The following is a 20,620-nucleotide window of genomic DNA, read 5'->3' as shown; positions in this document are numbered from 1 at the left end:
CCTCGTCGCGTGCCACTTTTCCTTCACCCGCAAGGTCCCAAGGACGTATTCTTCTCTCCATTGCTCACGTGCCCCAAGCTCTTTCCCACAGCAAGCGCTTCGCATATGCTGTTCCTTCTGCCTGGACACCTTTCCTCCCTCTCATTGTGTCCTCGACTCCTAGGATCCTTCACGTCTCCGCCTGTAGGTCTTCCTGGCTGGTCTCCCTTGGCCACCCAACTTACATGCTCCCCTCGGGATGTCCTCCCTCCAGATACGCTTTTCCCCTTGGGTGCTAACCTCGATGTCCAATCATGAGGTCAGTTGGCGAATTACACCTCCAGCGGGCACTGGTGGGAAAGCTCCGTGAGGGCAAGAACCACGTTTGCTGCGTCCAACAGCTCCGACTCACGATTGTTCAATGAATGAATGATCGATCCCAGGGCTACCCAGCCAGGCAGGGCAGAGCCCGCCGAGAGCCCAGACTCCTTGTCACCCCACCTCCTGTTCTTCCATGACCTTGAACGTCTCTTGATTTCACCTCCCAGATCCTCTCAAGGCAGGCGGCTTGCGCAGGGGAAAGCATCCGAGGGCCCTGACTCGAACCCTAGTGTGACTTGAGCCATCTCTGGGCAAGGGGCGCCTCAGCTCTAGCTTCAGCTGCGTCATCTGTGAAATGGGGAAGCAGTTGTTAGCTCTGCGGGGAGGCGCCAGGCTTGAGGGAGGGAGGGAGGTACCTGAGGGGCTGAGTGTGGACAGAGCCGTGAAGATGCTGGAGGGATGGAGGACTGTGTATTGAACGAAGCGCTTGAACAGAGAAACAGCAAGCTCAGCCGCTACAGGCATTCACTCTCGAAATAGAGCTGTGTTCAGATCCAGGCTCTGTGTTATCACGCGCCCTAGAACCTTGAGCAAAGGACCTCGGAGCCCTGTACCTCAGTTTCCCCATCAGAAAAGTGGAGATAACAAAAGTAGGCCCTCTGAGGGGTCTGCTCCAGACGGAGGGCTGGATAAACGTGAGCGGCCCCTGCCGCCCATCTCCACACGTCGCACGGGGAGCGTCACAGGCTATCGCTAAATGTGGGCTGACGACCTAGGACAGGGAGCCGGCAGGAAGGGTCCGCCAGTCACGCGTGGCAGAGAGAAGGAAACTCATCTCCTGTCCCTTCTAGGGCCTGGGGAAGCAAAGAGAGGTGGAGGGACGGGTCTGGGAGCAAATGACCAAAGGTTAGGCGGCGAGGAGGCTGCAGGAGGTGACCGCGCAGTGAAGGGGCTGCCTGGGAGCCTTGAGGGAAGCTACAGAACCGACCTGGAACCGGTCACCAGGGGAGATGAGGGCCAGCTGTGGATGTGTCCCTAACCTGTGCGGCCGTGTCGTGGGACACGGCACTCTTCCCCGTTGCCTCTGGACGTCCCCACTGGGTCTGGAAAGCTAAAATGCTGGACTTGATTTGCTCCTCCCCCACGGCCGTGCCCCTTCCTGGGACACTCACTGAGGACACGCGGGGGCCAGGAGCTCTGCCGGGTGCAGGAATCATGGAAGGGCTGTGCGTGGTGCGCGGGGGGCCGGGAGCAGCACGGAAACGTGGAAATGTTTCTATGTCCCTGCCCCACCCCCACCCAGTGCTTAGCATCGGGGAAGGAGGCTTCTGGGAAGGCCAGGTCAAAGGCCGCGTCGGCTGGTTCCCCTCTGACTGCCTGGAGGAGGTGGCAAACCGCTCCCAGGAAGGAAAGCAAGGTAACGCGGACCCCCGGGCTGTCTCCCGTTGACCCTAGGGTACTTACTCGTGTCCTTTCCTGTCCTCCGCCGGATGGCGGATGGCGGGGAGGTGTGGGAGGAGGAGGGGAAAGGCTTGGGCCAGGGGCACTGGGGCTGGGCTTGTGGTTTCCAGAGTGAGGGCCCACGGTCATTCCTTGTCGTCCTCCCCCCCCGCCCCCCCCCGCAGAAAGCCGCAGCGACAAGGCAAAGAGACTCTTCCGGCATTATACCGTGGGCTCCTACGACAGCTTTGATGCCCCAAGGTAAATGTCCTCACCCCCTCGGGTGCCCCCGCCGCCCTTTCTCATCGGCTCCCTCTGAGGTTTGACCAGGGGTGGGGGAGGGCAGAGTCAGCTTCCCACCCCACGGCCTAGTGTCCACCGTGTCTTGGCAGCCACTGAGACTGCCCACTGAGACTGCCCGGCTCCAGGGTGGCCCACAACCAACGGGGGGTGGGGTGGGGGGATGCCTAGGGCCCTGGATCTCTTGCATGTGGCTGGCTGAAGGTCATGGTGCAGTGGAGTGTACGCATGCCCTGCCGCGCACTGGGTGTGGGCAGAGCCAGGCCAGGCGGGGTGGGGGTGGGGAGGGCACACTGACACCTTTCCCCTCCCTGGCTGCTGGCTGACTTGCTTCTGAAGCTTGATGGATGGGATTGGCCCCGGGAGGTGAGAAGGGAGGGGAAGCGGGGGGGACGGGTCAGGAACGGGAAGGAAGGGGTGCCTGGGGGCGGATGGATGTGTGCGTGTGCACGACCGACCGACCGACCGGAGCTGAAGTTCTCTGTGCGTGAGCAGCTTCTGCCGCCGCCGAGTGCCCTTGTGCCGTTTCCTTGAGTGTGTTCTTGCCCACGTGTCTCTGTGGGTGCACATGACCCGTGTCTGTGTGCATGTGTGACTGGATGGCCCCGTGCATACGCCTGTGAAGGCGAGGAGGCCCGTCCTGCTCCGTAGGGATGGGTGCACTTGTGGCTGTCGTTTCTGGCTGCATGACTGTGGCTAATGGTGCAGCTGGCTCTGCACATCATGTCTCCCTGAATCTGTGTGTCTGAGAACGAGGGCCAGTGTTCCTAGAGACGGCGGTGTGTCTGCTTGCCGCGGCGGACAGGTGGGCCTCTGCACACAGCTGCCCCTCTATGCATGCCACTCTCGGTGCACACGGGCACGTGGAATCGTGTGCATGCCTTTGCATCTGTCTGACTGGTCTGGAATTCACGACCTGGGGTGTTGGGGGAGGGGGCACAAGAAGGGAGGACTCCAGGAGTTGGGCTTCCAGAAGGGGCAAGGCTGTGGGGGAGGGGCGGTCATAGTTGGGCGTCCAAGATGACACCCCCCCCTGCTGCTCCCCCCAACCCAGGGAAGGGCCTCCTTGTTCGTAGCATCCTTCCATTAAATGTGTCCAAACCTCCGTGTCTGTGTTCTGGCCAGTGGGGATGAGCTGGGGTGGGGAGGAAGACGAATGACACACGGGGACAGAGGGTGGGGCTGGCGTGCCACCCTGCGCCCCAAGTGTCCGAGGCGCTTGACCATTGTGCATGTTCGCCTGGCACGTCTCCGGCTCTGGGCACCGGGTGAGTATCGGGGTCCTCCCCACTCGACTCTCCCCATCAGCCTCTGCTTCTCGTCTCTGTCAGTGTCTCTTTGAGCCTCTCCTCTGCCTTGGTCTTGGGGTCACTTGATCCACCTGCCGGATAGGGGTGGCCCCTCTCGCCCTCAAGTCTGTCCTGTCGAGTGCATACGCTCCCCTCCTTCTCCACGTCTTGTGCCCACTGGAATGTGCTGCGATGTGTGCGATGTGTCAGAGCCTCTCCTGCCGCGCCCCTGCTCTGCCCAGCCCCGTCTGTGGCCGCCTGGCCTGGCCTGTGTTGTGCGCCCTGCACACGCCCCTCCCCCAACCCCCTCGCCTGTGCCTCCCTCTCCCCTCTCCTGCGGGTCTCCAGCGAGGCGTAGTGTGTGTCTGTCCCCCTGCCTGGGATTCTTTGCGGGGGAGGGGTGTCTCTCTGCCTTGGGCCCGGTCTGAATGTCCTGGCCTTCCCTTTCCGGCCTTTCCAGATTGTGTTGGGGTGCTTTGTCTGTCGGTCTGTGTTGGGGGGCTGTGTGTCCCCTCCTGGGGCCTCTCTCACCTTGACGTCCCTGCCCTGGCGGTGGGGCTCAGTCCGCGCGTCCCTGCACGAGGTTTCGAAGCATCTTGTGTGGTGTGCGCGTCCCTCTCCCGCTCTCCCTCGCTCTGCACCTGCGCGGGAGGGCTCTGGAGGGGGGAGGGGGGTTAAGGGGGGGCCCAGACCGGAAGTGCCTCCCCTTCTCCTCCCCCCCGCGCCTCGCCCCTCCCCCTTCTCCCGCCAAGGGGGCCCCCGCGTTCCCCTCCCGGCCCCCTCCCCCTTGCCCGGCCCCCTCCGCCGCCCGGCGCAGGACGCCAAGGGGTTAAGCCTCGCGCCGGCTGCCCGCCTCCGGAGCTGTCCGCGGTGCTGAAGCCCGCGCCGGCCGCGCTCCTCGCGCTCCAGCGGCGGCCCGACCCCGCGCCCCGCGCCCCCGCGCCCCCCGGCATGTGAGCCCCCGGCCCTGCCCTCCCTCCCGCGGGAGGGTGCGCGCCCCCTCCCCCTCCCCCCTCCCGTCGCGGGTCAGCATGAGGCGGGGCCTGGGGGCCCGGACACGGGGGTTCGGCCGAGCGGGGACGGGGACGCGGCGGCGGCGGCGGGGGCGGCCGGCACCGGGACCCGGGCCGGGGCCGCGGCGGCGATGGCTTTGTCTGCGGTCGGCGGCGGCGGGGGTCTCGGGGGCGGCCCCAGTGGGGGCTCCCTGCCGCAGCCGCCCCCCGCGCTCTCCTCCAGCTGGCCGGCCCTGGGGCCCCGGCGGCGCAGCGTCTGGTACATCTACAGGTAACGGAGCGCGCCGCCCCTTCCCCCGCGGCCCGGCCTGGAGGCCCCGGCCGCTGTGACGACCCTATCCCCGGCGCCGATCCCTCGCCTCTGGGACGCCCCCTCACCCGCCAGGCCGCTCCTCTCTTCCACCCCCTCCCCTAACCTTCCCTGAACGCTAAGCCCCTGCCGGGCCCCTCTCCTCAGCCCTTCCCTTGGGCCGCGCACTCTGAGTACCCCTCCCAGCCCGGATCTTTCCTCCACCCCCTCACGGCCCGTCCAGGCCCCCTCGGCTCTTCCTGCAAGACCTGCCCCTCCGCCAGGCCCTCCAACAGACCCCCGCGGTGGGGTGTGGAACCCGGTCGCCCTTTCAGCCGCCCTGAGCGCCCCTACCCTGTGGAGCCCCCGCCGTGGGGAGCCACACTGGCTCTCCCTAGGCGCCTACACTCCAGGCCCCGGCCCCCCGATCCCCGCGTCCCCACGCCCCTTCACAGAGCGGGCAGGTCCCCCCATTCATACCCCTCTCTCCCATTCACAGCCACCCCCCCCCCATCACACACGAATCCCGCCCGGCCTCCGCTCCCCTCCGCTTTTTCCGCTGCGTGTCACTGAGCGACTGTGCGTGTGTCAGTGTGCATGCGTGTGTGTGGCCGCCTGCAGCTGTGTGTGTGAGCGGGAGCGGGGGGGGGGGGGGCAGAAACAGGGAAGGCGAAGGACAGGGAGGCGGTGGGCGCCCAGCCCAGCCCACCCCCCAGCTGTGTCCGTCTGTGCGTCTCTGTCTGACAGCATCTGTCTCTGTGTGTGACTTGGAGCCATCGAGAGGCTGTTTGGGGACTCTGTGTGTGTGTGTGTGTGCGTGCGTGTGTGTGTGTGTGTGTGTGGTGTGTGTCTGTCCCAGGCACTGCGGCTGTTTCCCCACACCCACCCTCCCATGCCAGGCCTGTCCCCTCCCCCCAGCCCCCCACCAGGCCCTCTGTGGGTCGTCCCCGGCCCGTGTGTTCCTCTCCCCGCCCCCAGGGGTCTGTGCCTGCCAGGGGCACGTGTGCCGAGCCATGGCTGAGCTTTTGCACGGGGAGCCGCATCTGCTGTGTGTGCCACTTCCCAGCATGGGAGGGGGCCAGCCTCCCCGCACGGGGCCCCGGTGCCGGCCGCGGAGATGGGCCCACGGGGAGGGGCTGCGTGCCGGAGGGGGCGCCGTGGGCAGCAGCGGGCTCTGGGCTGCGGGGCCCCGGGTGTGTGAGAGGGACCTTCGGGTGGGGGCGGGGGGAGTGGACGCTGCTGCAGTCCCGTGTGTGGGATCCGGAGAACAAGGGCTGGCTGCTGAGGCCCGCAGGCCGCCCGGGGCCGCGGCGGGGCGGCCTGGGGGAGCACATTGTGTGCGTCCCCGCAGGGCAGGCGGTCGGCAGTACAGAGCGAGCGGATGGTGAATGGGGTGCTGCGTGGGCAGCGAGACCGGAGGGGGGGCGGTGCGAGGGTCCGGGCGGGGAGGAGGACAGATGGGGGAGAGCCGCATGCCGGAGTGGGGAGCGCCGGAGCGGGGAGGGCGCGGAGCCTGCGGGGCCATGGGGTAAGGAGGGAATGCAGGAAAGCGAGGGGGTTTGGGGGCGGGGATCTAGGCAGTGCAGACAGAGGGTGCGGGAAATGGAGGTGAAATGCGGTTGCAAGTAACAGGAGGTGGAAGGCGTGTGTCCCAGTGAGTTGAGGGGCAGGAGGGGGCAGAGGCTGTCACGGATAATGGGGGGGCCAGGGAGCATGAGAGGAGCCCAGGGTGCTGTAGGGGGCACGGCGGCATTCATGCAGGGGGGCGGGGGCGGGGGCGGGGGCGGGGGCATGGGGTGAGGGCAAGGAAGGGGGAGATGGCACCAGAGGAAGGAGAGGTCACAGGAAGACATTTCGGGGAAAGGGGCTGGGGGTGTGCCCGCCAGGCCCCAGTGGGAGGTGGAGGGGCGGCCCCGTGGGTGTGACAGGGCCTTGGGAAGTGAGGGCTGATGGGGGTCAGGGCGCAGGAAGCGTGCGGATGCCATGGGGGAGCCGGCAGCAAGGGGCAGAGGCGGGGAGGGGACACACGGGAGTGAGGGAGAGGGACCACACGGTCGCAGGAAGCTGTGCGGGGGGGGGGGGGGGGGGGGCCAGCAGTGCAGTCGGAAGTTCAAGGAGAGGGTGGTGGGATGAGGGAGCCACTGCGTGTAGCTGGGGACCGGGCGAGGAAGTCACAGGAGGGGGAGGGGCGGAGCATGTAGGTGAAGGGGACACTTGAGAAGGAGGGAGAAGGGGCTCCTGCGGTGATTGGGGGGCGTTTGGGCGCCATTGGGTGTGTGGGTTGTCGGTGGGGGATTCAAATCTGGGCTTGGACCTACGCTAGCAGCTGTAATTTGGAGCAAGTTATTTCTCCGTGCCTCAGTGTCTTCATCCGTAAAATGGGAACAGTTAACAGTCAATTCCCAACCCCAGGGCTGTTCCGAGGACTAAACGAATAAGTCAATGTCAACTGCTTGGAACGCCGGCGGGCCCGAGGGGGGGTTCAGCGAACGTTCCGCGCCGCTGCTGTGCTGTTGGCGTGGCCCGGGATCGATTTCAGGCGCTGGAAGGCGCTCAGGGTGCCGGGCTCGGGGCAGGTGCGTCTGTGCTCGAGGCTTTGGGTGCCGCGGAGCCTGCAGGTGTTACCGCTGCCGTTGCCCAGGTATTTCCGTGGGAGTTGCTGAAGAATGTTCTTCACTCTGTGACCTCAGGTAAACGGCTTCCCCGTCTGTGCCTCTGGGTCTTGACTCGTAAAGTGGGGACGGCACTGGCCCCTGCCCCCGAGGCTGGCGAGGCCCTGCTTGGCTGTGAAGGTTTCCAGTGCTGCCTCGCACACAGCACGTGCTTCTCCTGGGCTTGCAACGGATGTGGGAGGTTTCTTGACTTGTATTGGAGGATGTGGGGTACGCGGGGAAGGCTTACGTGGGGGGCGTCAGGCCAATGTGGGGGCAAAGGCGAGATTCCGGGGCCAGGGGGACAGTGTGGGGAAGGTCGGGGTTCGTGGCATGGACGAAGGAGAGCGAACTGGCTGTAAATGAGAGATAAAGGAGGGCTGGAGGGTACTGCTGGCCCTGGGGGCGCCCTGCAGACCTGGTAGGGCCATGGGGGCAGCAAGGGCATGCGGGTTCAGAGGAGGCCATCAGCATACGTGGTGGGGACAGAGGTGGGGACAAGGGCTTCATGGAGTGCGTGGGGCATGCTGGCTGGACCGTGGCGAACTCTGAGCAAGGGCAGTTGCAAGGGGTGAGCCTACGTGTACACACGCGTGCTGTCAAGCACACAAGTTACCGTACGGGGTGGGGAGCGGGGGCCGGGCTGGCGTACCTGCGCATGTGCAGAACGCTGTCGCTGGGGTACAAATGTATGGCTGCAACGGTGGAAGTCGTGGGGTGTCATGGGAGTGTACAGGGCGCTGTGTGGCTGGGCAGGGGCGGTTCCTGGAATAAAGCAGGAGCACATTAGGTATTATTGGTGTGCGCTGGGATGTGTTCAGGGGGCGTGTGATGGGAATATACTGAGATCAAAGTGAGGGGGAGTTATTATTGGAGCATACTGGGACGTGTGGGGCTGTTACTGAAATATACTGGAGTATTCGTGGAGGGCTGTGTTGCCGAGTCTGTGGGGGCAGGTAACTGGAGTGCGCGAGGAGCACACGCGCTGTTACTGGTGGGTGTTGGGGCCGGCGGAGGCTCCAGGAACGTGCCGAGGGGGTCCGCGTGTGCGCTGGAGGCGCGATCTCAGACGTAACCGCAGGGCGCTGGGGCGCAGCCGGCTGTGCGCTCTGCTTGTCTTGGTGTTCCTGCGTGTTCTGAAGGGAGTGGGGTTGCAGCCGGGGTGTTTGGGTGCTCCTGCTGTACACTGGGTGCCTGGAATGGAAGAGACGTGTGACGTTGGGGTCCACAGCAGTGACGGTGAGGTGTGGGGGCCGCCCCTGAGCGACCTGGGCAGGTATTGAGATACGCAGATCACGGCGGAGGTTCCCGCGGGTGGGAGCGCTCCCTGAGCGTGCCAGCAGGCTTTTGCGGCCTCCCTGAGCACCATCCGCATGTTCACGGGTAGTCTGCGTCTTACCAGAGTCTGCCCCCTGCGTGCAGGAGACCCCTGTGAGCTACCCCAGGGAATGTAGAAGTCAGCGCTGTCCACTACGCTGTCCTCAGCTGTGGAAGGTTCCGTGTCTGCGCCGTCCAGCGTGGGAGCCACCAGCCTCACATGGCCCTTTGAAGTGTCGCTAATGAGACTGAGGGGCTGAATTTTTTTCAATTTAATTTTTAATTAATCTGCATATATAAATAGCCACACGCAGCTAGTGGCCACCATATTGGACAGTGCCGAATAAGCAGTGTTACAATATGCTTGGGGACCCGGGGAGGTATCGCTGTAGTATATATAGAGTCAGGCTTGGGAGGGGTATCAGCAAAACACACGTGTCCTCTTGACTTAAAAACTTGACCGGAGACAGCAAAGGAGTTCTACTGAGCACACGTGACGTGCCGGGGCGCTGTGCTGAACGCTACATGTGCTTTGCTACCACAGCAACTTGCAACGTGGAACCTGCTCTTGTAGATGAGGAAACTGAGACCCAAAAGGTTCAAGTCATGAGCTCAAGGTCACAGACAAGAAGTGGCTGGCAGGGGTTCGAGGCCGGCTGTCTGGTGATCTGCCAGTGTGCCTCCCCGCCCCTGGGTCTGCGCCTGCTGCACAGTGGGCTTGGTGGCTGCTTGCTGAATGGATGGGTGGATGGATGCTCGGATGGATGAATGAGGAAAGAGTGAGTGGGAGAGCAGGCACTCAGAGCTCCGCGGGGGAGGCCTGTCAGAGGTGCCGCGAGCGAGCGAGCGAGCGAGCGCGCGCTCGCAGCAGAGTGGGTGAGGACGCTCCCAGGTGCGATGAGCGGTCCCGGCGCAGGTCCTGGCGCAGGGGCTGGGGCCCCGGGGCGGCTGCCGGCGGCGGGGCCTGGCTCCGAGTCTCATGATCCCTTCTCCACCCGCCCCACCCCCGTCCCGCCCCTCCCTGCCCTCCCCCCCAGCGATTACATCATTAAGGAGAAGACAGTTCTGCTGCAGAAGAAGGACAGTGAGGGGTTTGGGTTCGTGCTCCGGGGGGCCAAGGGTGAGTGCCGGCCGGGAGGGGAAGGGAGAAGGGCTCTCCCACCCCCCCGGGGATGGACGGGGCGGGGACCCCAGCCCGCCCACCGCCCCAACCCCTGGGTGCTGGTCCCTCAGCTACGGTGAGGCCTCTGTGACTTGGGTCTGAGCCCCATCCCCTGCTCGGCCTCTCCACCCCCTCCCCTCCGACCCCGCCGGCTCCTCCCATCTGCAGCGCAGACCCCCATCGAGGAGTTCACCCCCACCCCGGCCTTCCCGGCGCTGCAGTACCTGGAGTCGGTGGACGAGGGCGGCGTGGCATGGCGCGCGGGGCTGCGCATGGGAGACTTCCTCATCGAGGTGAGTCCGGCCCCCCGCTCTGGCGGGGGGTAGGGGGGGCGCCCTGCCCCAGCCCCCGGCCCACCTGCCAAGGACACCCCTCTCTTCCCTGGGACCCCGCTGACAAATCCGAAGGCCCCTTGTCATCCACGCCAGGGTCTGGTTGCCCAAGTCCAGATTCTCCTTTGGCACCGGGCTTCCTCCGCTATCTTCATGGATTTAATCCGAAGGGCTTTCTGAAGTATCTCAAAAGATGACAGAGCTGTCCCCTCATCCACGCACGTTCTTTCTCCCTCTCTCTCTCTGTCTCTCCCTGCAAGGCAGACAAAGAGGGAGAGAGGGGGCGAGCGGGGTGGGCCAGCGCCTTCCACGGCCCTGCGGCCCGGAGAGTGACGGGGACCCGGAGGTGGGGCCTTGCAAGGGAAGAGGGCGGTGGGGAGGGCCCGAGGGAGGGACGAGTGACCCACGGTGCCCCCGACAGGGGACTCGGAAGCTGAAAGCACCCCTCCCTCCCCCGCTGGGCGTCACGTGGGGGTGTCTGTGCCGCAGGTGAACGGGCAGAACGTGGTGAAGGTCGGCCACCGACAGGTGGTGAACATGATCCGCCAAGGAGGCAACACGCTGATGGTCAAGGTGGTGATGGTCACCAGGCACCCGGACCTGGATGAGGCTGTCCATAAGAAAGGTGACCCCCTACTGCGTGGCCCGGCCTGGCACGCCGCTGCCACGAGACTAAGGCCCGTAGGAGCACTCCCCACGGCTGCCCTTCCCTTCCTTAAGGTTCCTTGTCCGTGGCCCCTCTGGGGAGAAACTGAGGCAGGGAGAGTTCGCTCGTGCTGGCGGTGGCTCTTTCCCGAGCTCTGGAAGCGCTGCGGCGGTGTTGGAGGGGGGTCACGGGGCTTTTCCCCGCGGTACCGATGCCTGACCCGCACGTCCCCTCTTCAGCGCCCCAGCAGGCTAAGCGGCTCCCACCCCCAGCCATCTCCCTGCGTTCCAAGTCCATGACCTCAGAGCTGGAGGAGATGGGTGAGCCTGTGGGGCTGCTGGGCCCCAGGTGCCGAGAGGGAAAGGGGCAGCGGGGGCGGGACCGTCCTCGAGTTCGTTAGTGTTGTTAGTGACCAAGGGTCCTCGTCCTCATCCTGTCCCCGTCCACGGCCAGCCTCTCTGGCCTGCGTGTGTGTCGCTGGGAAGGGGCGCCTAAGGTCTGAAGGTCGAGACGTGCCTCTGTCCTCTCGTATTTGTTTCTCTGTCGGGGTCTCTCCGGGTCTGTCTGTCCCTTTCTGAGGGTCCGTCGCCTTCCTCGTCCCTCTCCGCCTGCCCGACCCCCTCTTCTTCATCACCCCGCACCGGTTGCCCCCACCCTCACGGACAGAAAGGAAGGCCAGCCCCCTCCCTCCAGACAGAGCGGACCTGGGGGTCCAGTGTCCAATGACGGGGGCAGGTCAGGCAACTGACTGTCCCCAGCCCGGGGCCCTGCGGGAGGCGGGCGTTCCAGACAGGGGGCCCCTCGCCTCCCCCTGAAGTCCTAACTCTTGGCTCCTCTACTGCCTCCCCCCCGGGCTAGTCTCCCCCTGGAAGAAGAAGAGTGGTGAGTGGGCACAGGACTGGCGGGAGGGCCCCCCTCCCGATCCTGCCGGCGGACTCGCCCCTCCCCGTCCCGGCCCCTCACTGCCCCACTCGCGCTGCGCGCGCACGCCGGCCACACCCCGGGCCGAGCCGCTCCGCCCCGCCCCCCGTGGGCGCCCCTGGGCTACAGCGCACCCTTTGCCCACAGAGTACGAACAGCAGCCTGCGCCCGTGCCCAGCATGGAGAAAAAGCGGACCGTGTATCAGATGGCGCTCAGTAAGATGGCCCGCCCCTGCTCCCCTCTGCTCCCCCGGCAGCCCAGGGCCCTGACCCCACGCCCTCCCCTCCCCCGCCCCGGCTGTGTCGAGGCCGCTCTGTCCCTCCCAGGGCCGCCGACCACCCTCATATCCAGCCTCGCCCCAGCCCGCAGGTCAGAGCTCCCCCTCCCACGGTGGCTGCCCTGTCGGCTGCCCTCGCTCCTGCCCATCGCTGGGTCGCGCCTGCTGGGCTCGGGGTCGTGTCTCCGCCCGGCCTGCCTGTCCACCGGGATGGACTCGGGCGTGTCCTCTTCTCACAAGTGGCCGCCGTGTGGGCCCCTGGCAGCTCTGCCTTTGCCTCTGCTGGAGTCCAAAGCCCTCTTGGTCTCGCTGGGTCTCCACCCGTCTTCTGCCTCCCCCTTAGACAAACTGGATGAAATTCTGGCCGCAGCGCAGCAGACCATCAGTGCAAGCGAGAGCCCGGGGCCCGGCGGCCTCGCGTCCCTGGGCAAACACCGGCCCAAAGGCTTCTTCGCCACTGAGGTAGGCAGCCCGGGCTGGGGAACGGGCTCTCGGGGGAGGGGAACCTGAGGGGTGCACAGGCCCCCCGGGGGCCGCCACCCCTTTCCTCGCGGACACTTCCTGAGCTCCCTCATTTAATGCCGGTCCTGGGGGTACCACTCTTCCGGGGTCCGCTTCTTTCCCCCCACGCTAGGGCCTCCTTCCCTCTCTGCCCACCCTCTTCCTCCTTGTTCTCGCCACCCCCCCAGATCCGTCCTGTCTGTCTCTCTGTCTCTCTCTCAGCCCCGCACTCCTCTCTTCATGCCCGCTCCTCACGCCCGCTCCCTCCCTGTCCCTGCCTGTCCCACCTCTGAGATCTCAGGGGAGGTAAGCCCGTGTCCCAGCGGAGATCCCTGGCACAGGCCCAGCGCACACTAATGGGTGCTCCACAAGTGCTAGTTACTGAAATATTAATTATGATCTTTGTCTTGGCCCTGCCTGCTCTGCCCTGTGACAGAGGCTACCTGTAGCCGCGTTGGTAGTATTTTAGACAGTACGTCGTACATGGATCCCGCCGTTCATGTCTTAGAACTGCCCTGTGAGGTTCTCATGGTAGCCCACTCACAGCGGGGAGACTGAGGCTCGGGATGAGCCAGGATTTCAACCCAGGAAGTCGGGCCGCTGGATCCATGGTCCAGCTACAGCCCTGGTTCTTCGGGGCAGGGCCGTGCTGGTCCCTCCCTGGCTGTCGGCTGTCGTCCCCACTGATCTGTGCCTCTCCGCGCAAACATCCCATCCCTCCCCCCCCCCCCCCCGCCCCGCCTCCAGGGCTCACTCTCGGCCCTCCCTCTCCCTCAGCACTTGCTGCCTCTCTGCCCCGGCGCTGCCCTCTGCCCCCGGCCTCTGAACCCTCTTCCCACAGGCCATACCCACCCCCTGGCGGCCAAGGGACCATTTACTCTAAAACTAGGTTCTTTGGCTTGGGGGCGGGGGCATGGACCCCTTTGGTGGGCTGGCATAGTGCTGAGAATTATGCTTACAGAGGCATACAATAAAATGCATAGGGTAACAAAGGAAGCCAATTATGCTGAAGTGCAGTTATCACAATATTTTTAAAAAGCAAATTTATGAAATCGTAACACTAGTTCCTTTTCGTCAACATGTTAGCTAGCAAGATCTGGTGGTGGATCTTAACTACTCTAATTTCCAAGACAGAAGGAGCATAAAATACTATTTTGAGAAATTGCAACCACTGCGATGGGATATGGAAATATCTGTGATTTCTGTTGGGGATATAGTCACAGGTCTTGCTAACACTACTATGATTTGTGACCTACATTTTTTTAATTGAGGAGATGTTGCATTTTAGTTGGAGGATAGTGAAAATAAAGACGTAGTTTTTCTCCCGTCCAAGTGCACAGCCTACTCTAGAGGATCTGGGACTTTCACAAGAATGAAATGCAGACGGGACGTCTTGTACCCAGCCTGCTAGAATTTCCTTCCACCTTAGAGGTGGAGGGTCCTTGGTCCCTTCCCAGGGCTTGGCAGAGTGCCCCTGCGTGCAGTAGATCCTCTCTCCGCACCTGTCCTTGGTTGCTCAAGGAGTCTGAGGTCCTTGGGGCTGTGAGGCCGCCTCCTGTGCCCACCTCCCCAGCAAGGCCAGGGTAAGAACCCCAACAAGGGCCCCCACAGAGCTGTGCAGACCTGCCTTCAAATCCCCACGTTCTCCGGCTCACTTGGATCACGCTACTTAATGTCTCCGCACCTCAGATTCCTGTTCTGTAAAACGGGGCGAAAGCCGGTCCTGCTGGTTCTTCCAAGGAATGGGTAAGGTCAGCTCCTAGCACAGCGGGTTCTCAACAGAGGGTGAGCACCCCGGGCCACAGTATGACAAGCGGGAGACCCCGTCGGGACTCACGCACCCCAGAGACCCGGCAGTACCATAGGTCAGTGCTGAGCACTTATTCAGTGACAGCCTGGAGCCCCCATGAGGCGCCAGGCAGCCAGGGCGCCAGCCCCTCTGCGTGAACGGAGCTTACAGGATAGACGAGATCCTGGCTCTCACGCAGTTCACCCCTGGAGCTCCAAAGACACCCCTGGATGGGCCCAAACACTGGCCGACAATAACACCGGCTGCCCGCCCGCCCCGCCCGCTCGCTCGAGGTCTTCCTCGGGGCCTCTCTTCCCTCCGCCCTGGAGGCCAGTGGACATTTCCCCATTGGACCGCCCCTTTTCTTCCCTCGCCTGGCGCCTGCCTCTGGGCCTCCCCCGAGCCCTCCCTCTCGTATTGGGGCGCTCTCTTTTCCTTCCCACCAGCCATCCTGATCTTGCTCACCCTGGGTCAGCACAGGGGCCCCTTCTGGACATTTCTGTGTCTCCTCTCCGTGGTCTCTCTTGGTGTGTGGCCTTGTCCTCTGGGGCTCCGTCTCCCATTCGTTTCAGTTTCCGTCTCCTCTTCAGCATCCCGCTTGGACCCTTCTGCACTAGCCCAGAGGTGGGGTGGGGGCCCAGTGTGGGCCCGAGGCCTCGGCCATCAGACCCGCATGGCAGCGAGCAATTGCAAAATATTGTATGAGACGCCACTGTTACAAACTTAAGAATTGGGAGGTTGCAGCCCTCCCTAAAAATCATACTTCTGCATAAAACCTGTGGGGTTGGGGGAGACCCGCCAATACCAACAGTGGGAGCGCAGAGCCCAGGCGGATCCACCAGAGGTCAGGATGCCCTTTGGGTTCTGTCTCCTCCCAGGGCTTTGCTGTCCAACTCTCTGTCCTCCCCTCTGTGTCCCTGGCCTTCTCGACAAATGTCTCTGCTACCTGGTGACTGACTCCCGACCCCCTGTCCCCACACGGAAGGCTCCCCTGCCCATCCTCTTCCCCAGCCTTTGCATGGGTGCAGGTCTCAGCCTTCCTCCGGACCCGGTTTCTCCCTCCGATTATTTTTATCGCAACTTCTTGGCTGCATTCTCTGCCTGTCTTACCCCCGGGGACAGCGTCAGCGCGCTCTGCCTCAGGGTCTCTCGGGGCCGGCTTTCCTGCCTCATCGGCTCCCTTCTCCTTCCCATCGCTGTGTCATTTCCCCTCTTGTCTCTCGGCCTCTGTCTCTCCCCCTCTCTGGGCCCAAATCTCTGCCTCTGTGTCCCTCCATGTCTCTCTCTCCCCCATCTCTCCCTTTGTCTATCTCTGTCTCTCCATCTGTCTCCCACTCCTCTCCCCGCTGAGAGAGGGGCTGTCTCCGCGGCGCTAATTTCCCAGCCCATCGTCACCTTCCAGCCGCTGTTCGGCGCAAGAGCACATACTCTTGTCCCTGGGGCACCAGACCCACGGGCCACCCACGAGGTGGCACAGCAGGAGGCTGGCCCTCCGGACCACTCGCTGGGGAGGAGTCTGCCCGGCTCCCGATGACGTCACGCGCGCCCGGCGCGCCCTGATTGGCTGCCCCCCAGGCGCCGGAGCGTGTGCTGCCCGTTTGTCGACGGGGGTCAGACTGCCCCACCTTGAGTCAATTCAACTCTCAGGTTGTTAGTTCGCCGCCTCAGAAGCTGTTACTGCTCCTCCAGATGTTAGTGTGACGTCTCTGCCACGCTAGTTCGTTCATCCCTCCCTCCCAGCTCCATGTCTCTGTCAGTTTGTACATCTGTTGCCTCTTCACTCTGTGCCCTTTTCATTTAGGGGCACCCTTCCTCTGTCACTGTGACTCCTCTCTCTCTCTCTTCGACCCCTCTCTTGCCCCTCCGAGCCCCTCCCCTTGACACACTGACCCCCACTGCTCCCATCCCGAGCCCCATGCAGGACGCTTCCCACTGCTCCCGGCCACCCCCTTGCCCGCCCTCCCCAGGCTGGACGCTCCCCAGTGCCCTCCCAGCCTGCTGCTGCCCCTCAGTGGTCCCCGCGTCCTTCCTGACAGGTCACACCCCTTTCCTTTGCCCTTCTTTTTCTCTCTTACTCAATCTTAGCATTTTCTGGTCACTCCAGCCTGCTTTCTGTAAGAGCTCCGCGACTTCCTCGTTTCTTACTGGCTGACTTAGAACAGGACACTTCTCCGCCAGCCCCCAACCTCTTTCACTATCATCGCGATGGGTGTAAACCCTAGCTCCGAAGTTGGAGGGTTCCGTGAGGACTTACACGGAAAACAGCAGGCAAAGCGGCCTGCACAGAAATGGCTCCCTTCGCTTTCCTTCTTCCCTTCTCTCTCTGTCTCTCTCTCTCTCTCTCTGTCTCTCTGCATCTCCGCCCGGTCTCCCCCTTTTTGCAGAGTTCGGCTCCCTGACACCACACGATCACCATGAGCTGCAGGACAGGGTGGAAAACAGCAAGGTGTTCAGCTGAGGCTTAGCGAGAAGTGGCTTAAGGAGGCTGTTTGCAAAAGACATGCACCAAAGTCAAGACGAGTTGACAGGCCGAGAATTCTGCTCGGAGAAGATCAGAATGGGGGAAACCAGCCTGAATGGGCATATCTTCTGGAGACACCTCCGGACGCTTTCTTGGGGTGCTGGGTCATGGGGATGTTTGGGGGAACAGAGCCAGGGGTTTGCCTTCAGGGTGCTGTCCCTGTCTTGTCATGAGCTTGTATCACTTCCAATCAGTCCTTCATTCTACACATATTTATTCATCACCTACTGTGCTGACGTGCTGCTGGGCCTTGGGGGTGTAGGAGTGACCCAGTCAGTCGAGGTCACCTCCTGTAGAAAATGTACATCTTGGAGGGATTGTGTAGAGTGGGGTTCTGCTGTATGTAAGAGAAACCTCCAGATAGCAGTGCCTGACATCGGCTCTTTCTGAGTCTCTTGTTCATTTAACATGAGCTTATGGAGCATCAGGCCCTATTTAGGGACTGGGGACCCAGCACACAAGACCAACGAAGTTGCAGTTATCCAGGACTTTTATAGGTCTTCAGCAATTTTGCTTTCGTGAACCCCGACCTCCTTGTAAAAAAGTTAAAAAATCTGTAATTTATGACTGCGTTGGTACAAAGATGAATATTATCCAGGGTGATTCTATTTTTTCCCTTCTGATTTTAAAAGAAATGAAAACATTTCCCCTAAAAGTATCAGGGGCCCTCGAGACGGTACCCGTGTTACCTGGGATAATAGATGGTGCCTTCAGGGAGCTGACGTTCTAGGCCAGGAATCAGACAATAAGCAAGTAACGAGATCATTCAGATGGAGAAAAGTGCCAGGAAAAAAACAAAACAGGACAGGACCCTGGCTGGTGTGGCTCAGTGGATTGAGCACTGGCCTGCAAACCAGGGGGTCACCGGTTCAGTTCCCAGTCAGGGCACATGCCTGGGTCGTGGGCCCCAGTAGGGGGCGCCCAAGAGGCAACCACATGTTGATATGCCTCCCCCTTTCTCCTTCCTCTCCCTCTAAAAATAATATTAAAAAAAAAAAAAACAGGACAGGGACATGCAGTAGACAGTGACTGGGAGGGGACAGTGGAGCGGAGAACTTACCGAAAGGACCTGTGGCAATTCGGAGGAAGCCACTTCAGAGAGAAGATGCGGGACTTGCAAATCTTCTAAGGCAGAGATGGGCCTTGGGGCCTTGGGGGAGCAGGGAGAGGGGACCATGGTGCGACCAGAGTGAGCAGCAAGGAGATGCAGGTGGGACTAGGTCGGACAGGGTATGTGAGCCTCTCCTACAGTCAGAGCCTGAGATAGGGATTCTCATGCCAGCCAAGGGGGAAGCTGTAACAGAGTGAGGGAGGTGGGGTGGGCTGCAGGGAGCAGCAAGCCCGCTCCCTGCCGGAGCCCACCTTCAGCCTGGCCCTCGGAGAGCTCTGGAGTGTGAGTTGCACTCAGGACTTGATCCCGCTGTGGACTTGCGTGCCAGTCAGCAGGTGGCTGCAGGTGGCTCCCACCGCTTGGGTACCATCAGCTCTTTGGGGGAGGGTGATTCTTCAGAGCAAAGGGCAGGTAACACACCAGCTGGGGCACAGTGTCCTGGTCAAGGGGACATTGTGGCGGAGGGGAGGGGGCACTGAAGTGCCTTCAGCAAAGAAGCTCAAAGACCAGAGTTGGGAATTCAGATCCCTTTCTAACCACCGCAGGCTGTGACTGTAAGATTTGAGGCAGGGCAATAGCATGACATGAATTACCTTTTGAAAACATCCCTCTGACCGTTGTGTGGAAAGCAGACCAGAAGGGGGTCGGGGAGGGGGGCACGGGTGGCAGCAGGGAGACAAGGGAAGAGTCTACTGCAGCCACCCAGGCAAGCGATTGTGGTGCCTTGGACTTGAGCAGTGACGGCAGGAATGGAGACAAGCACCCAAAGGAGCGATCGGTATGGGAAGCAGAGCCAGGAGGGTCAACTGTGAAAGCATCTTTTCCTTCCTTTCTGCCCACTGCCCAGGCTCAGAAACCTTTCCCTCCGCCAGAATCCCCTTCCACCTCCTCCGGGCCCCTGTCCCTGCCGGCCAAGGCTGGCCACGTGCGGAAGGCGCGAATCTTCTGCCCTGACTCTTCTTCCTCTGCTCTCTGTTCTCTCTCCCCTCTGACTGCCACCCCCAAAGTCGAACTTCGATCCCCACCACCGCTCACAGCCGAGTTATGACCGTCCTTCTTACCTGCCTCCGGGACCTGGGCTTATGCTCCGGCAGAAATCTATCGGTATGTCACCGGAAGGGGGTGTCGGTGCTGCCGGCGGCGGAGGGCGAGGCTGGAGGGTGACTGCTTACCACAGGGACAAGGGGGCCTGGAAATGCTCTTTTCCACTTCCATATGTGACCACAGTTCCACGAAAGTTGGGCAAAGAGCTCAGGCTTTGCTGCTGGCAAACCTGGGTTTGAATCCCATCTCTTGTCCATCCCAGCTGTGTGACCTGGGGCAAGTGGCTTTACTTCTCTGGGCCTAGGGCTCTGCTTCGAGAAAACGGGGAGAGTATTGCCCCTGCCCAGATGCAGTTGAGTTGCCCCTACCACAGACGCTCCTCTCTTATACTTGATTCCACTAATTCATCCATCCATTCATTCGTTTGTTCATTTATTCAATTCACTCATTCATTTCTCCATCCATTCTACAAATGTTTATTGGGAACTACTATATGCCAGGCTAGACCAAGGGGGATATGTGAGTGAACAAAACAGACTAAAGGATCCTGCCCTCATGGAGCGGACATGAAGGGAAGACAGATAACATGCTATAAAGATAAGAAACAAGAAACTAATGCAGTACGTTAAATGTGGTTAGTGCTACGGAAGAATGGGAAAAGAGGAGGGTAAGAGAGATTGCCAGGTGCCGGAAGGGGCAGGTTTGGGTGGAAGGCTGGAGATGACCACATCCGTGGCCAGCTCCGGAGGTAAGGCGTTCCAGGCGGAGATGCAGCCCGCGCAAAGGTCCTGAGGTAGGGCCGAGCTGCCATCTGCTGAGATGGAGCAGACCAGGGACGGGGTGAGATCAGGAGCTCCCTCGGGGGCCTGCTGAGTTTGAGATGCCAGTGAGACGTTAAGTGGAGGTGGCGTTTAGATACAGGAGCCTGGAGCTCCAGGGAGAGGATTGGGCCGAGGCCAAGGTGGGAGTCTTCAGCAGAGAGGCAGAGAATGAAGCCGTGACACTGGCCAAGGGAGACAGCAGCCAGAGGCTTGAGGAGAAGGTCAAAGACGGAGCCTGGACAGTTGATAAGTAGGCGAAAGACTTCGCTCCTCCAGTCTCCTCTGAGTCGCTTTGCTAACTGGATCTAGCTTTGCCTCAGCCTCCAGTGTCCACAATGTCCCGGTGTGTGTCTTGCGTGTGTGAGGGCTGCCCCTGTCTCATCATTTACCGAATGTCAGCCACCCATACATCTGCATAACATCACATCCCCATCAGTTGGCTTCCTCTTTAAAACATTAGCCTCATCCTGAGCAGTTCTACCTGTGAAGTCACGGGTTTGATCTGCTAATTGCATTTCGTTGCTGCCTATACGCGAAAAGAAATCTGTAACTATGCACATAACCATGGTATCTCTTCCTGGCTGATGTCACTTTTGCTCACGCCAAGCCACCGCTGCTAATACCGTGCTTTTGTGGGAGTTGGAAATGGCGCCCCCTCCTGGCTTCGGGTAGAAGTTCAGCTGGATTTGGCCCCAGCCCCGTTTGCTTCCCTGGCTGTGCGGTGACGCGCGCGCGCGCGCGCGTGTCTGTGTAGCGCACACGCTAATTTGGATACACAGGGCTGGGAGGCTCTGGGCTAATCTACGTGAAGGTCTTCTTACATATAGGGGGGCTGCTATGATGATGATGATGTGTTTTGTTTTTTTTTTACCGATATTGTAGTTCTATGGGATAG

At 61.8% G+C, this 20,620-nt stretch overlaps 1 protein-coding gene across 3 annotated transcripts in view; it reads left to right on the top strand.

Moving 5' to 3' along the window:
- SHANK1 (SH3 and multiple ankyrin repeat domains 1) overlaps positions 1 to 20,620 on the top strand; it is a 44,751-nt gene that overhangs the window by 16,218 nt on the left and 7,913 nt on the right. Inside the window, exons 13-23 of one of the 3 annotated variants that reach the window (XM_054588748.1) lie at positions 1,604 to 1,717; positions 1,926 to 2,001; positions 2,380 to 2,406; positions 9,637 to 9,719; positions 9,930 to 10,054; positions 10,583 to 10,718; positions 10,979 to 11,059; positions 11,598 to 11,621; positions 11,808 to 11,876; positions 12,282 to 12,400; positions 18,868 to 18,964. In XM_054588748.1, coding sequence (XP_054444723.1) covers positions 1,604 to 1,717; positions 1,926 to 2,001; positions 2,380 to 2,406; positions 9,637 to 9,719; positions 9,930 to 10,054; positions 10,583 to 10,718; positions 10,979 to 11,059; positions 11,598 to 11,621; positions 11,808 to 11,876; positions 12,282 to 12,400; positions 18,868 to 18,964 — 951 coding nt within the window. The remainder of the gene's footprint in view (positions 1 to 1,603; positions 1,718 to 1,925; positions 2,002 to 2,379; positions 2,407 to 9,636; positions 9,720 to 9,929; positions 10,055 to 10,582; positions 10,719 to 10,978; positions 11,060 to 11,597; positions 11,622 to 11,807; positions 11,877 to 12,281; positions 12,401 to 18,867; positions 18,965 to 20,620) is intronic. The other 2 variants (XM_054588750.1, XM_054588749.1) reach the window with 2 other exon arrangements.

The sequence above is a fragment of the Pteronotus mesoamericanus genome, unplaced genomic scaffold (genome assembly GCF_021234165.1).
Source record: "Pteronotus mesoamericanus isolate MK-2021 breed Mesoamerican mustached bat unplaced genomic scaffold, CSHL_Meso_final scaffold_137, whole genome shotgun sequence".
NCBI lineage: Eukaryota > Metazoa > Chordata > Mammalia > Chiroptera > Mormoopidae > Pteronotus > Pteronotus mesoamericanus.
The sequence above is the reverse complement of the archived record's forward strand: the minus strand, read 5'-3'. Positions and strand labels throughout refer to the sequence as shown.